The sequence below is a fragment of the Canis lupus genome, chromosome 17 (genome assembly GCF_003254725.2).
Source record: "Canis lupus dingo isolate Sandy chromosome 17, ASM325472v2, whole genome shotgun sequence".
NCBI lineage: Eukaryota > Metazoa > Chordata > Mammalia > Carnivora > Canidae > Canis > Canis lupus.
In genome coordinates, this window is record NC_064259.1 from 18,448,248 (window position 1) to 18,462,913 (window position 14,666).

At 38.5% G+C, this 14,666-nt stretch overlaps 1 protein-coding gene and 1 long non-coding RNA gene across 4 annotated transcripts in view; one reads left to right on the forward strand and one right to left on the reverse strand.

Moving 5' to 3' along the window:
* LOC125752736 (uncharacterized) overlaps positions 1 to 4,283 on the forward strand; it is a 38,861-nt gene extending 34,578 nt beyond the window's left edge. Inside the window, exon 3 of the long non-coding RNA XR_007402885.1 lies at positions 3,852 to 4,283. This is a non-coding gene — a long non-coding RNA (uncharacterized LOC125752736). The remainder of the gene's footprint in view (positions 1 to 3,851) is intronic.
* Positions 1 to 14,666, reverse strand: part of ATAD2B (ATPase family AAA domain containing 2B) — a 158,627-nt gene that overhangs the window by 126,312 nt on the left and 17,649 nt on the right. For all 3 annotated transcript variants that reach the window (XM_049095411.1, XM_025454544.3, XM_025454543.3), the window contains exon 2: positions 4,772 to 4,923. In XM_049095411.1, the coding sequence (XP_048951368.1) occupies positions 4,772 to 4,923 (152 nt within the window). The remainder of the gene's footprint in view (positions 1 to 4,771; positions 4,924 to 14,666) is intronic.

The following is a 14,666-nucleotide window of genomic DNA, read 5'->3' on the forward strand; positions in this document are numbered from 1 at the left end:
TCTTGTTCTAATAGGCTACATGTCTTGGAAAATATTTCATTTTTAGCACCTTTCTATACAAAGTACATATAAAGTAATGAAACTGAAGTATTAACATGTCTTTCTTTGGAAGATTACACATGTCAAATTTTCTAGAACTCACTTAAAACCAAACAGAAGGGACACCTGGGTGGCTCAGCAGTTGAGCATCTGCCTTTCACTAAGGGCATGATCCCAGAGTCCCAGGATCAAGTCCCACATTGGGCTCCTTGCATGGAGCCTGCTTCTCCTGTGTCTCTGCCTCTCTCTGTGTGTGTCTCTCATGAATAAATAAATAAAATCTTTAAAAAAAAAAAAAAAAGGTCAGTTTTACTACTTCATAAATATACTTTGGCTTTGGACCTAACATAATATTAACTCAGTTTGATCAGTTTATTTACAAGTCTTGGCTCCAGGGACACCTGGGTGGCTCAGTGGTTGAGCGTTTGCCTTCAGCGCAGGGCATAACCCCAGGATGTAGGATCGAGTCCTGCATCAGGCTCCCTGTGAAAAGCCTACTTCTCCCTCTGCTTATGTCTCTGCTCCTCTCTCTTTCTCTCTCATGAATAAATAAATAAATCTTTAAAAGAAAAAAAATAAGTCTTGGCTCCAAATGAATTTTAGTGTATGCAAAACTGAATGTTTGAAACTGTACATACTTAAGTTATTCAAAAAAATAAGACACTAACCCTGAAATCATTCTACAAAAGAAATCTAAAACTTTTCTGAACAATAGCAACATCCCTGGGAAAAAAGCATAATAAGCTTTTTGTCCCTCTGAAGAAGACAATGCTTCTTGGCTTTTTTTATTGCTAATGAAAGATCTGTTTTATAAGGAAAAAATAAAAACTTATTCTTCAATCAACCCAATTATCTTACAATCATAAATTATTATCATCCTTTTTCCATTTCTCTTTAAAAAGATGAAAATGAAAATAAATAAATTAAAATAAAATAAATAAATAAAATAAAATAAAATAAAATAAAATAAAATAAAATAAAATAAATAAAATAAAATGATGAAAATGAACAAAAAGGGGCAGCCCAGGTGGCTCAGCGGTTTAGCACCTGCCTTCAGCCCAGGGTTTGATCCTGGGGACCCGGGATCAAGTCCCACGTCGGTCTCCCTGCATGGAGCCTGCTTCTCCCTCTGCCTGTGTCTCTGCCTCTCTCTCTGTGTCTCTCTCATGAATAGATAAATAAAATCTTAAAAAAAAATGCCAGTTTCTATAAAAAGAAAAAAAATAAAATGAACAAAAAGGAGATAGAATATTAAATGAGTATTGGAAAGAGAATACTGAGATCTTAAGACGTGGCCTGCCTACTCCATAATATACACACCTAAAAAAGTTTCTTATTAAAAAAGTTTCTCTACATATGCCTCAGTGTACCCAAAAGTTAATCACTTTAATGTAACCAGGTAAGTTCACTGCTTAAATGCAAGCTCCAATACATCTTTATGAAGTCTCCTTGTTTATTTTTGAAAAGGGGAGTGGGCAGGGGATATTTCCTTGTATCTATGTTTCCTAAATTCTTTATTTTTTCCTAAATTTTTTAAATGGAAACAGCATCACTTTACATATGATTATTACGTCAGAATTTTCTACACCTTCAGTTATCTGGAGCATACTACCAAGGCAATACTAGCTGACTAATAATCATTACTTATTCTCCCTTTTCCATTAAATCCAAGGAATTTAGTGATTTTTTAAGGATTTTAAATCTCATTTCAGGAAAAGCCTCAGTTTGGAAAGACCTTAACCAATACTACCTACAATTCTAATGTGCCTCAGCAGTTTAACACAAGTGGTTACATTTCTGCCTAACCTCACTCACTACTCTCTCAATATCTGACCACAAAACTTTCATGCATACTACATTTAACTGTACAGTTAGTCTTATCAAATATTTAATGTTGTCTGTATCTTAGAGTATGTGTTTCTATTATTCTAGACATTAAATGCATGCCACATTCTTTCTCTAGGGTGCCTCCTCCAACACCACAGAAAGACACACATGCATGTATACACATAGAGCATCTCAATTCAATAAATGTCTAGTAGCTAATCAGCTGACAAGATGGGATTATTAAAAATAAAATGTTTTAAAACGGGATTATTTAAATTTTTTTTTTTAGATTTTATTTATTGGTTTATGAGAGACAGAGGAAGAGAGAGGCAGAGACACAGGCAGAGCGAGAAGCAGGCTCCATGCAGGGAGCCCGACATGGGACTCAATCCCTAGTCTCCAGGATCATGCCCCAAGCTGAAGGCGGCGCTAAACTGCTAAGCCACCGGGGCTGCTCTACTTAAAATATTTGTAAGCTGGGATCCCTGGGTGGCGCAGCGGTTTAGCGCCTGCCTTTGGCCCAGGGCGCGATCCTGGAGACCCGGGATCGAATCCCACGTCAGGCTCCCGGTACATGGAGCCTGCTTCTCCCTCTGCCTGTGTCTCTGCCTCTCCCTCTGCCTGTGTCTCTGCCTCTCTCTCTCTCTCTGTGTGACTATCATAAATAAATAAAAATTAAAAAAAAAAATACTTGTAAGCTACAACATCTATCTAGGCTAACATGGATATTTGTGAATTTCTACATATAAGATAAAGAATACATAATTAAATTTTCAACCAAAAAAATCCTTATTAAAAATTATCATAATTATGTTGATAAACTTAATCTTCAAAGTTCAGTTCCACTTCCACCTCTATGTTCATTCAATTACTGAGGTCTCAAAGGGAAATTATTTCAACAATCAACAGGAACTTAAAAAAAAAAAAAAATTAGCGGTCTTGGGGCACCTGGGTGGCTTAGCCAGTTAAGTATCCTACTCTTGATTTTGGCTCAGGTCATGATCTCAGGGTTGTGAGATTGAGCCCCACATCGGGTTCTGTGCTGGGCAGTGAGCCTGCTTAAGATTATCTCTCTCCTCCTCTCTCTGTCCCTCCCCACCCACTCACCTCAATCTCTCTCTCTCCGTCTCTCTAGAAAAAATTTAAAAATTAAAGATTAAAAATTTAGTGGTCTTGGGACACCTGGCGGGCTTAGCAGTTGGGCATCTGCCTTAAGCTCAGGGCATGATTCCGGGATCCGGGATCAAGTCGTGCATTGGGCTCCCTGTGAGGAGCCTGCTTCTCCCTCTGCTGTGTCTCTGCCTCTCCCTCCATCTCTCATGAATAAATAAATAAAATCTTTTTTTAAAAATTGCTTTTTAAAAATGTACTTAGTATTCAAAAAAAAAAAAAAAAGAAATATCACACTAAGGCAACTAGATGGAAGCAAAACTCTCTCTCTCAAAAAAAAAAATTGTTTTTTCTCTCAAAAAAATTTTGAGGCTCTTCTTACATGAAAGACATGATCAAGATCAACTTAAGGGCAGCCTGGGTGGCTGAGCGGTTTAGTGCCACCTTCAGCCCAAGGCCTGATCCTGGAGACTGGGATTGAGTCCCATGTCAGGCTCCCTGCAGGGAGCCTGCTTCTTCCTCTGCCTGTGTCTCTCTCTCCCTCTCCCTCTCTGTATCTCTCATAAATAAAATCTTTAAAAAAAAAAAAAAAAGATCAATTTACACAAAGGCCTTCTGAGTAGTTAAGATGAAGAAAATCTAGTGCCCATTATTTACTAAAACTGTTAAAATTATCTTACAGTGAAAGCTCAAACTCTGACACTAAAAGAACATTTTTAAGAAACGATTATCTAGAAAAAGAAGCCTGATTCATTCATTTAATAAATATAGGCTACAGATTACAACAGATAGATCAAGTCTAGGAGTATAATTAAAGGGCAGTACTCATTTTAAGTAACATCATTATAGTGACCTGGATCTGTTTTATCTCACAGATGAATGAGTGTGGGAAAAGAAAAATCAACAGACTATGATTCAAGATTTTCCGACTCAGCTCCCAGAAAATGCGAAATACAAAAGTTATAGAAAAGTGGTGCATCTTCTGGAACATACTGAACCACAGACTCTTTAGGGACTAGTAAATGTATACTGTCTATCAAAGCCTATAAACCCCGAAGATTTTTTTTCCATTAGAGAGTAACAGTATCCAGAATTTACCTGGACATATAAAATCAAGTAATTTTTAAGTACTTCAATAAGGAAAAAAGTCGAAGAATTTTCCTTTTACTTTTGTTTGTAGTCAGCACATCATCAGCATTTCTACATCAAAGACTAGAGGAAAAGAGAAGCTAAAAATTCTAAGTTCAATGCTTAAATCTTTTCTGTGTGTGTGCCTATCCTATACATTAATTACTATTTACTTTGGTAAGTGTGTAAAAATAAGTTTTCCTGATACATACTGAGCCAAACCCAAAGCAAACTTAAACTAAAAATAAGCAAACAAAAGATGTCCTTAAAAATTAATTTTTACTTTAGTACATTTTAGTATATCAATTCAAGTATAATATTTAATAATTTTAGAAAGGGGAGATTTCATTTTCAGATAAAAATAACCAATGAATAACCAATGTTTTTATTTAAACTTTCAGAAGTATAAATATATATGGACATTTAAGATCAAAATCCTTATCGTTTTAATAATAGTTTCTATTATATACTACATATTTTTATAAGACAAATAGATTTTATGTCATGTTTAAAGAAGAGACACATACAAAATTATAAAACAAATTTAAACCATCTATAAGTGTTTCTACACATTAGTGGCTTTTTTAAAGAAAATTAGCATTAATATGAGCCCTGAATCGTATCAAATAATTCATGAAATAACAATGGATGAGTTCTTATTTCTCACCTGGTCTGTCCAGTTGATATGTTCCATTCCTCTCGCTGACCAGTACTTCGTGATTTTGATTTGTCTTTGCAAACAGAATCAGGTTGTTTCAAAGTGCGTTTGGCTGGAGGAGACACGTGGCTATCACTTAAACTACCATCAACTTCAGCTTTCTGAAAAACAAAGTTAAAAATATATTATTCCCATTAAAACACAGAATTCCTAAATTCTTGATAAAGTATAGTATCTATTCAACCAATATTTACTAAATGAATCACTTTACAAGTATAGCAATTGCAATAATGTGTAAATGTAGAAACAAAGGAATTAGATTGCATTTATAATCAAAACATAGTTTGTTTTTATCTTAAAACAGTTTCAAGCCTACAGAAACGACGTATGTATGTATCTTTTTATGACATGATTCCTCATTCTCTCCTAAATATTCCAGTGCATACATCCCAAAACAAGGAATCAGGAAATGAACATTAATATAACACAGAGCCAATTAAATTTTATTTGATGCAGGTTCAGTATCCTATCCAAGAACATATACTGTATTTAGTTATCATATCTCCTCTGTCTTCTTCAATCTAGAATACCTCTCTAGTTTTCCCCCATCTTTCATGTCCTTGACTATAAAGAGTCTTGATTGCCCTTTGGTTTTCTAGGATGACCCTCAATGTGGATCACTGATGCTCCTCATAACCAGATTCAGACCATACATTCTTGGAAAGAATGTATAGAAATTATACTGTGTGTACTTACTTACCCATTATTAGGTATAACCTTGATCACCTGGTCAAGTTGGTATCTGCCAGGTATCTGCCACAATCCCTTTGTGTTTGATTAGAATGAGGAATTTTCCTGATAATTCGCCAATATCCCATTCCTCATCAAACTTTCACCCACTAGCTGTTAGTTTCCTGATACATCCTGATACATTCATGGACTATTTCTCTTTTATCTAATACCATTGTGATGGTGATAACCTAATTCCATCATTCCTTCTACATTTTTTTTAGTTGGCATTTTATTTTAAAGAGCTTTCCCTCCATTCCCTTGTCTAATTCATTTACTCATTAATTTTATCAGTATGGAATCATGGATTCTTATTTTATACTATAGGTTATAATCCATTACTCTATTTTGTTGCTCAAATTACACAAGATTTGTCAACTGAGGGCCCTTTCAATGTGGTTTCCCATACTCTTTTGACATGACCTCATCATTTTGAGTACTTCCTTGCTTTCTGACACAAAAGAACTATCTAAACTCATCTTCTGGGATCCCTGAGTGGCGCAGCGGTTTGGTGCCTGCCTTTGGCCCAGGGTGCGATCCTGGAGACCTGGGATCGAATCCCACATCGGGCTCCCGGTGCATGGAGCCTGCTTCTCCCTCTGCCTGTGTCTCTGCCTCTCTCTCTCTCTATCATAAATAAATAAATTGGAAAAAAAAAATTTTTAAAAAAAAGAAATAATAAACTCATCTTCTACTTTCCCTCCCTGACTCTAGAATTAGTCATTTCTCCAAGGGCCCTGACTCCTTTTAATCAAGGATAGTATTTAGGAATTGGGGCACCTAGGTGGTTTAGTCAGTTAAGCATTTGACTCTTGGTTTTGGCTCAGATCATGATCTCATAGGTCATGGGATCCAGACCCTTGTTGGGCTCTGTGCTCAATGCAGATTCTGTTTGAAGATTCTCTCCCTCTGCCCCTCCTCCCACTCACATGCACACATGCATGCACCCTCTCTCTCAAAAAAATAAATCTTTATTAAAAAAAAAAAAAAAAAGAAGAAGAAGAAACCAAAATGTGGGCATTAGGTGTGCTGTTAGGGGTTTCTTTTTTTCTTTTTTTTTTTTTTTGCATATCAGAAATGCTTTTTTATTTTTATCTGAAAACTTAAATTTTTAGACAAATGATTTTAGTATATAAATTTGATTTGTTTTTATACAGAATATAAAGATTTCCCTCATTGATCTTCCACGTGAAGGGTATTACAAGCCTGAAGGGAGATATTTTCTGCACATAAGTGTGTATCTTACACATAGGGTACTGGAAACCAATGGTGTAGTGCTTCTACACATAAATTAGGTCAAGTGACATCACATATTAAAAAGGAGCAAGAGGGGGATCCCTGGGTGGCGCAGCGGTTTGGCGCCTGCCTTTGGCCCAGGGCGCGATCCTGGAGACCCGGGATCGAATCCCACATCAGGCTCCCGGTGCATGGAGCCTGCTTCTCCCTCTGCCTGTGTCTCTGCCTCTCTCTCTCTCTCTCTCTCTCTCTCTGTGACTATCATAAATAAATTAAAAAAAAAAAAAAAAAAAAGGAGCAAGAGAAATATTCTAGTTAATCAGATTCAAGAAGCAAACAGGACACAAAAGCTGTGCAGATAAGACCAAGTCAGTAACTTTAGTTAGGACACTGCAGATTATACTGGAGTAACAGGTCTGCGAGGCTATAGTGTGTACCACATTAAAACAGCAAGGAAGAGCTATTCATAGACAAAGGGTGAATGAGGGATTTTCACTAAAGCAAATTAACTTGTCAACTGCCAAAACAAAACAAAACTGAGCATATGAATGTTAGTATACTGAAGGCATGTTATACCAATTTCTGTGCAGCATGCTAGAAGTTAGAACTTCTTCACTGGTGCATATGAATCATTAACAATCATGGAAAGTTGTTTTTTGTTTTTTGTTTGTTTTTTTTGCGCCCCTTCTCACCAAATTTCAGGCATGTCTTATTTTAGATGGTGTATAGCTTTTATCTATAATTTCGTCCTGTAAAAACATGCGAAGACAACGTTCATTCTGTGCCAGAGGATGACCAGCGACCTTGTTTATAAACTGCTCCAGCCCTTGCTTCCTTTCTTTTTAAATTTTTATTTTTTTAAAGATTTTTATTTATTTATTCATAAGAGACACAGAGAGAAAGAGAGGCAGAGACACAGGCAGAGGGAGAAGCAGGCTCCATGCAGGGAGCCCGACGTGGGACTCGATCCCAGGTCTCCAGGATTACGCCCTGGGCAGAAGGCAGGCACTAAACCGCTGAGCCACCCGGGCTACCCCTCCTTGCTTCCTTTCTTCAATAAAATTGTCATCAAATATTCCATCATCACCTCTAAAAGGAAGCTGACGCAAAAATGCTTTTCCAGGGAGAGGGGGAACTACAACCTTGCTCTAACTCACTTCACAGCCATTCAAAGTCACTGTATCTTCTTCTAACAGTAGATTCCTTCAGCTTGAAAATAGGGAGATTTGTCTTTTTGTTTTTTTTTTTGTAAGATTTTATTTATTCATTCATAGAGACACAGAGAGAGAGAGAGGCAGAGACACAGGCAGAGGGAGAAGCAGGCTCCACTCAGGGAGCCGACATGGGACTCGATCCCGGGTCTCCAGGATCATGCCCGGGGCCGAAGGCAGTGCTAAACCGCCGAGCCACCAGGGCTCCCTGGGAGATTTGTCTTGACCCTGATTTTGTAGGTGGTGAAGTGGCCCCGGCTGACCCCCACCGTCTGCAGGTTGCTCACATGGATCTCCAGGAAGTTGCTGGGGGGCCCGTAGGCATCATTGAGGTTCTGCGGCTTGGTTATCAGCCGCCGGGTGTCTGCCACAGTCTCCGCCATTGCTCTACTAGTTAGTGGGGTTTCACTGTTATTGAATCCTCTCAGCATAGAGAGCTAGAAAGTATATGACTATAAATATATACATAAACCTACACATCTATACCTATTTCTTTATCTGTCCATGAGTAACATATGTATGCACACCAAGGCTTCTAATTCTAATTCCACATCTTAAGTTTCTTGCTAGACTTTCCCCTTTTATGTTTGTAAGCTCTTCTCAGGGAGGAACCTGGCTTCTATTATCTTCAATATATTTATTTACTTGCTTTTTCAATGAATAATTTGTTTAAATAACCAATTTCTCAACCAGAGACCTCCATCCATAACATTTCCATTATTCTCTCCCCAGCCACATGTTCTCAGACTACAGCAAGGTCACTGTCCACACAGCAGCTTTCCTCTTCACCACTCAATTCCTTGGATATTGGGCAAGTGGGTAAGAGAGCAGAGGAAAGATCACCTTTACTTTAGAGAGGATTTAATTCATATGCTAATACTTCTATCACTTGACATGATAGATCAGTATTTCAAAGGTATGTATGACCATTTTTAATATGTTACCATATAAATATATGGTTTTATTTCCTTTTATGCTACAAATTTAAGAAAAATATAAGAACTACCCTTTTCATAAATGCACACTTCTAAATCATATCTCCCAAAGCAAGACAAGTACATTCACAAATAACCAAAGTGTAGCCATTAACAAACAAACTTAAAAAATACTCATAATAACAGTGCCGGGCTAGCTCAGCTGCTAGAGCATGGAACTCTTGATCTCAGGGTCTTGAGTTCAAGCTCCATGTTGTACTTAGGGCTTACATTTTTAAAAAACTTGTAATACTATAGATGTTTAAAGATATTCAAATATAACCTATAGATTTAACATTCATTTACTGAAAAACTTTTTTTACAAAAAGATCAATTTCTGATTTTGTGGTGTAATACAATTTGCCATGAGCTACAAGAGCCACAAGCCACATTCATACTAAATGACAGAAAGGGAAAAATTAACAGATATTCACACATAAGACTATCTATAATTAAGGAAAATAAACCTATTAGTTGTGTAACATACAGCACCACTTATTATACAGTTTAAATTACCAAGAAAAACTGGTTAGCTACTTCCAAACTATACTCAGTAAAGAAGGAAAAACTATTTAAGATGCAACTGAATCATGTAATAGCCCTTATCAATAAACATGCTTACTGTAGTTAACAAATGAGTGCTTTTTTAAAATGCACTATTTTGGGGAACCGACTGGATTTTGACTCAGATCGTGATCTCAGAGTCGTGGGATCAAGCTGCATCAGGCTCTGCACTCAGTGGGGAGTGTGCTTGTCTCCCCCTCTCCCTCTGTCCCTCCTCCTACTCGCTCACGCTCTTTCTAATAATAAATCTTAAAATTACTATTTCACTTCCTCAGCCTCTTTCCTTCTCCAACCCTCACCCTTTAATGGAGTATATTAACTAGCCCAACATCACATGGCTAACAATTATGACAAAACCAGAGGGGGGAAAAAATTAGGTCCTGCCATTCCTAATATACAACAGTTCTATTTTCTCAAACATTCCACCTTAGAAATTTCTAAAAATACTAAGGTTAAAGTGTGTCCTAAAGGTCATCTAATGCAACCACTCATCCAGGACTTGATTACTCTACCTTTGTCACTCCAAATGTGCTCCATCCCAGACTTTCCAATCAGAAAAAAATTTGATTCCTGTCCACATAAGTGTCTGAAAAGCATTATTTAATAACAAATTCAACAAGTAGTCACTGAGGAAGCAATGTCATGTGTTCTAAACTAAGGTATGTTGTGAATACAGAAAGATACCTGTGAACTACTTCACCAATTTAGACAGTCCCAGCGGGCATTACTCCTAATCAAATCCTACCACTTACCCTTCAAGACCCTTATTTTGGGACGCCTGGGTAGCTCAGTGGTTGAGCACCTCCCTTCTGCCCAGGGCATGATCTTCTCCCTCTGCTTGTGTCTCTGCCTCTCTCTTTCTGTGTCTCTCATGAGTAAATAAATAAAATCTTAAAAAAAAAAAAAATCATGCACTTGCAACTGAGCCAGCTCCAAATTTATAGGCTTATTTACTGCTCATTCTCTCATATTATATTAGCTTTTTTTCAGTTCCATTCAGTAGTGTCTCTCAAAAGCGTTACCTACATACTACCTGATTCAGAAATCATCTGATCTCATTTAAAGAAACATAACCGGGATCCCTGGGTGGTGCAGCGGTTTAGCGCCTGCCTTTGGCCCAGGGCGCGATCCTGGAGACCTAGGATCGAATCCCACATCGGGCTCCCGGTGCATGGAGCCTGCTTCTCCCTCTGCCTATGTCTCTGCCTCTCTCTGTGTGTGTGACTATCATAAATAAATAAAAATTTTAAAAATAAATAAATAAATAAATAAATAAACAAACAAACAACCTCCTAACTAGGATCTCTCGAATTTTTTTAACAAGGGCCTCCAAATGATTCTTAGAACCCAAAAATTTGAGAACTTCTAGCATATAATACAATTTAAGTATGTGAAGCACATCATCCCAATTGCTGCACTATTCCATTGTGGTTTTTCTTATCACGGTGGGGTTTCATTTTGAACCTGGTTCTATGACAGAGACCTCAGAATAAGTAAATAACCAAAATGTAAATACATACAAATTAACTATACTTCAACACCATTTAATTAACTTCAAGCTTTGGGAAAGCTTTTATTATTTTTTATTTTTAAATATTTGTGCTTATTAATTTCTGAGAGACAGAGAGAAAAGCACAGACACAGGCAGAGAGAGAAGCAGGCTCCAGGGAGCCTAATGTGGGACTCGATCCTGGGACTCCTGGATCATGCCCCAGGGCCAAAGGCAAGCACTCAGCTGCTGATTCACCCAGGTACCCCTGGGAAAGCTTTTACCTACAAACCTGATACTAACAGTTTGCCTTTAATAGGATGATCTTAACGATCAACTTTAACTTTTTCATCTTCAAAGTTTTTTACTAGTTAATTATAACCTAACTCTTTGAGGGAAGGCGTTGCCAGTTTCAGAACAAAGATACTTAAGAGAGATTACACAATCTACCCACAGTCATTTAGCAATTTGTGTCAGTGATTACAATCCATGAGTAAGAAAGGCATCTCAGACTAAAGGAATAATTTCATTTAGCAAACATTTACTGAGGACCCGACTGTGTACTTAAGACTTGTAGGACAGGGACACCTGGGTGGCTCAGTGGTTTAGCGCTGCCTTCAGCCCAGGGCATGATCCTGGAGTGCTGGGATTGAGTCCCACATCGGGCTCCCTGCATGGAGCCTGCTTCTCCCTCTGCCTGTGTCTCTGCCTCTGTCTCTCCATGTCTCTCACGAATAAATACATAAGTTCTTTAAAAAAAAAAAAAAAAAAGACTTGTAGGACAATGGTAAAAAGGATTAAGACCTACTTGAACTCAACACACAATCTACTGGGTTGATAGTCACGATGATGCTATATGGCACATTATAGTAAGTCCCATAATGGAAGTATACAATTCGTTTAAAACAAAAACAATGATAACTGCTAGTAGAGATGAACAAAGACATCATAAATGATGCAGACTTTATTTTGTAAAAACATGATAATGGAGGGATCCCTGGGTGGCGCAGTGGTTTAGCGCCTGCCTTTGGCCCAGGGCGCGATCCTGGAGACCCGGGATCGAATCCCACGTCGGGCTCCCGGTGCATGGAGCCTGCTTCTCCCTCTGCCTGTGTCTCTGCCTCTCTCTGTGTGTGACTATCATAAGTAAATAAACATTTAAAAAAAAAAAAAAAACATGATAATGGAGCACAAAGAATGGTCAGAGGAACATGATTCAAAGACGAGGTAACTTCCAAGAGAAATGTTACAGTGCCAAATGCTCAAGAAAATAAAAGTACAATGAAAACAAAGTCATTCCCACCTAAATGACATTTTACTCCAAATTCTCATCTTAAATATAATTCTTTCAGTTAGCAAAAATCATTTTCTCCTTGAGTCTTAGAGTCTCTTAAGCCATACTCATCAGCTACTATACATACTGGCCATTATTCTACCACAAATCTCAAACAGGCAAAAGAACTTGAGAATAGTGAAGCAGAAAACAACTTATGCTGCTCTACTTCTTAGGAAAGACTTCCTGCTCAGATCAGAATTTGTCAGAAATCTAGAACTTGGATTTTATTTTTTTTTAATATTTTATTTATTTATTCATAGAGACGGGGAGGGGGGCAGAGACACAGGCAGAGGGAGAAGCAGGCATCATACAGAGAGCCTGACATGGGACTCGATCCAGGGTCTCCAGGACCACGCCCTGGGCTGCATGCAGCGCCAAACCGCTGCGCCACCAGGGCTGCCCTAGAACTTAGATTTTAAAGTAAAGACAAAAAGAACATATGCAAGTATGACATTAAAAAATGAGAAAGTCAAGGAGATGGTTGAATTAACAGACCATGAGACTAATTCAAGGCTTCACGATGGCCTCATGCAGAACTGTAGAAGTCAAAAATAAGATATTGATTCCAGGAAGCAGAATTACTGAGAAATTAGTGACACCAGCATTCAAATAAGCACAGTAACTACAGGTGTAAAAGTGGTTGTCAGGCAGCTCAGGTGGCTCAGTGGTTTAGCGCTACCTTCGGCCCAGGGCGTGATCCTGGAGTCCCTGGTTGGAGTTCCACATCAGGCTTCCTGCATGGAGCCTGCTTCTCCCTCTGCCTGTGTCTGTCTCTCTGTCTCTCTCTGTGTCTCTCATGAATAAATAAAAAATTTTTTTAAAAAAAGGGGTTGTCATGTTTTAGTGGGTGTGGAGGGAAGCCAGGAGACAGATGTTAAAGGAAGAAGTGTAATGGTGAATTCTAATTTCAAAAGTTAGGTTTAGGGATGCCTGGGTGGTTCAGCGGTTGATCATCTGCCTTTGGCTCGGGGTGTGATCCGGGGATCTGGGACTGAGTCCCAGGATGGGCTCCCTGCATGGAGCCTGCTTCTCCCTCTGCCTGTGTTTCTACGTCGCTCTGAATAAATTAAAAAAAAAAAAAAAAAAAACCCTTAAGAAAAAAGTTGGGGGGATCCCTGGGTGGCTCAATGGGTTAGCACCTGCCTTTGGCCCAGGGAGTGATCCTGGAGTCCCGGGATGGGGAGATGGGGTCTCACACTGGGCTCCCTGCATGGAGCCTGCTTCTCCCTCTACCTGTGTCTCTATTTCTCTCTCCTTCTCTGTATCTCTCATGAATAAATAAAATCTTAAAAAAAAAAAAAAAAAAAAAAAAAAAAGGTTGGGTTTAGAATTCTAGCCAGAAATGTAGGGAGATGTCTATCAGGCTGTGGGAAATGCAGCTCTGAGATAGAGTGAGGTGAGGACTAGACATAGATATTATAATAGAGGGATCATAGGTCAGGGGCACCTGGGTTGGTTAAGAGTCTGAGTTCAGTTCAGATCGTAATCTCAGGGTACTGGGATCAAGATCGGGGAACCTCACATCTGGCTCCATACTCAACAGAGTCTGCTTCTCTCCCTCCCTCTACCTCCCCCAACTTGTGTGCATGCATGCAGGCACGCACTCTCTCAAATAAATAAAATCTTTTTAAAAATGTACAAAGAAGGATTATACATAATATATGGAATGAAAAAAACAAGTATAATTCTTAAAAAATGCCTATATTCAATCAAAGAGCAGATAGGATCTTGTATAAAATAGAGAGAAATACAGTGTCTCACTAAAACAGGGAGTGGAAGTTTCTTTCAAAAAGACTAAATGGGAAAAAAGCTAATAAACCTGTGGATTGGTAATTAGAACATCACTATAACTTCTGATAGGGCAACCTTTGTGAAATGCAGGAGAGAAATCGCTAAAGAACTCAGCAATGGGATCCCTGGGTGGCGCAGCGGTTAGGGCCTACCTTTGGCCCAGGGCGCGATCCTGGAGACCCAGGATCGAATCCCACGTCAGGCTCCCGGTGCATGGAGCCTGCTTCTCCCTCTGCCTATGTCTCTGCCTCTCTCTCTCTCTCTGTGTGTGACTATCATAAATAAATGAAAAAAAAAAACTAAAAAAAAAAAAAAAAGAACTCAGCAATGAGAAGGTACAGGTGAGGACTATGGAACTATACCCTTTTTATTCTTTTATTTAAATTAAATTAATTAACATATAATGTATTATTATCAGAGTTAGATTCAGTGATTCATCAGTCTTTTATAATACCCAATGCTCATTACATCACCCAGCTAACCCATCTCCCTACCCTCTCCCCTCCAGCAATCC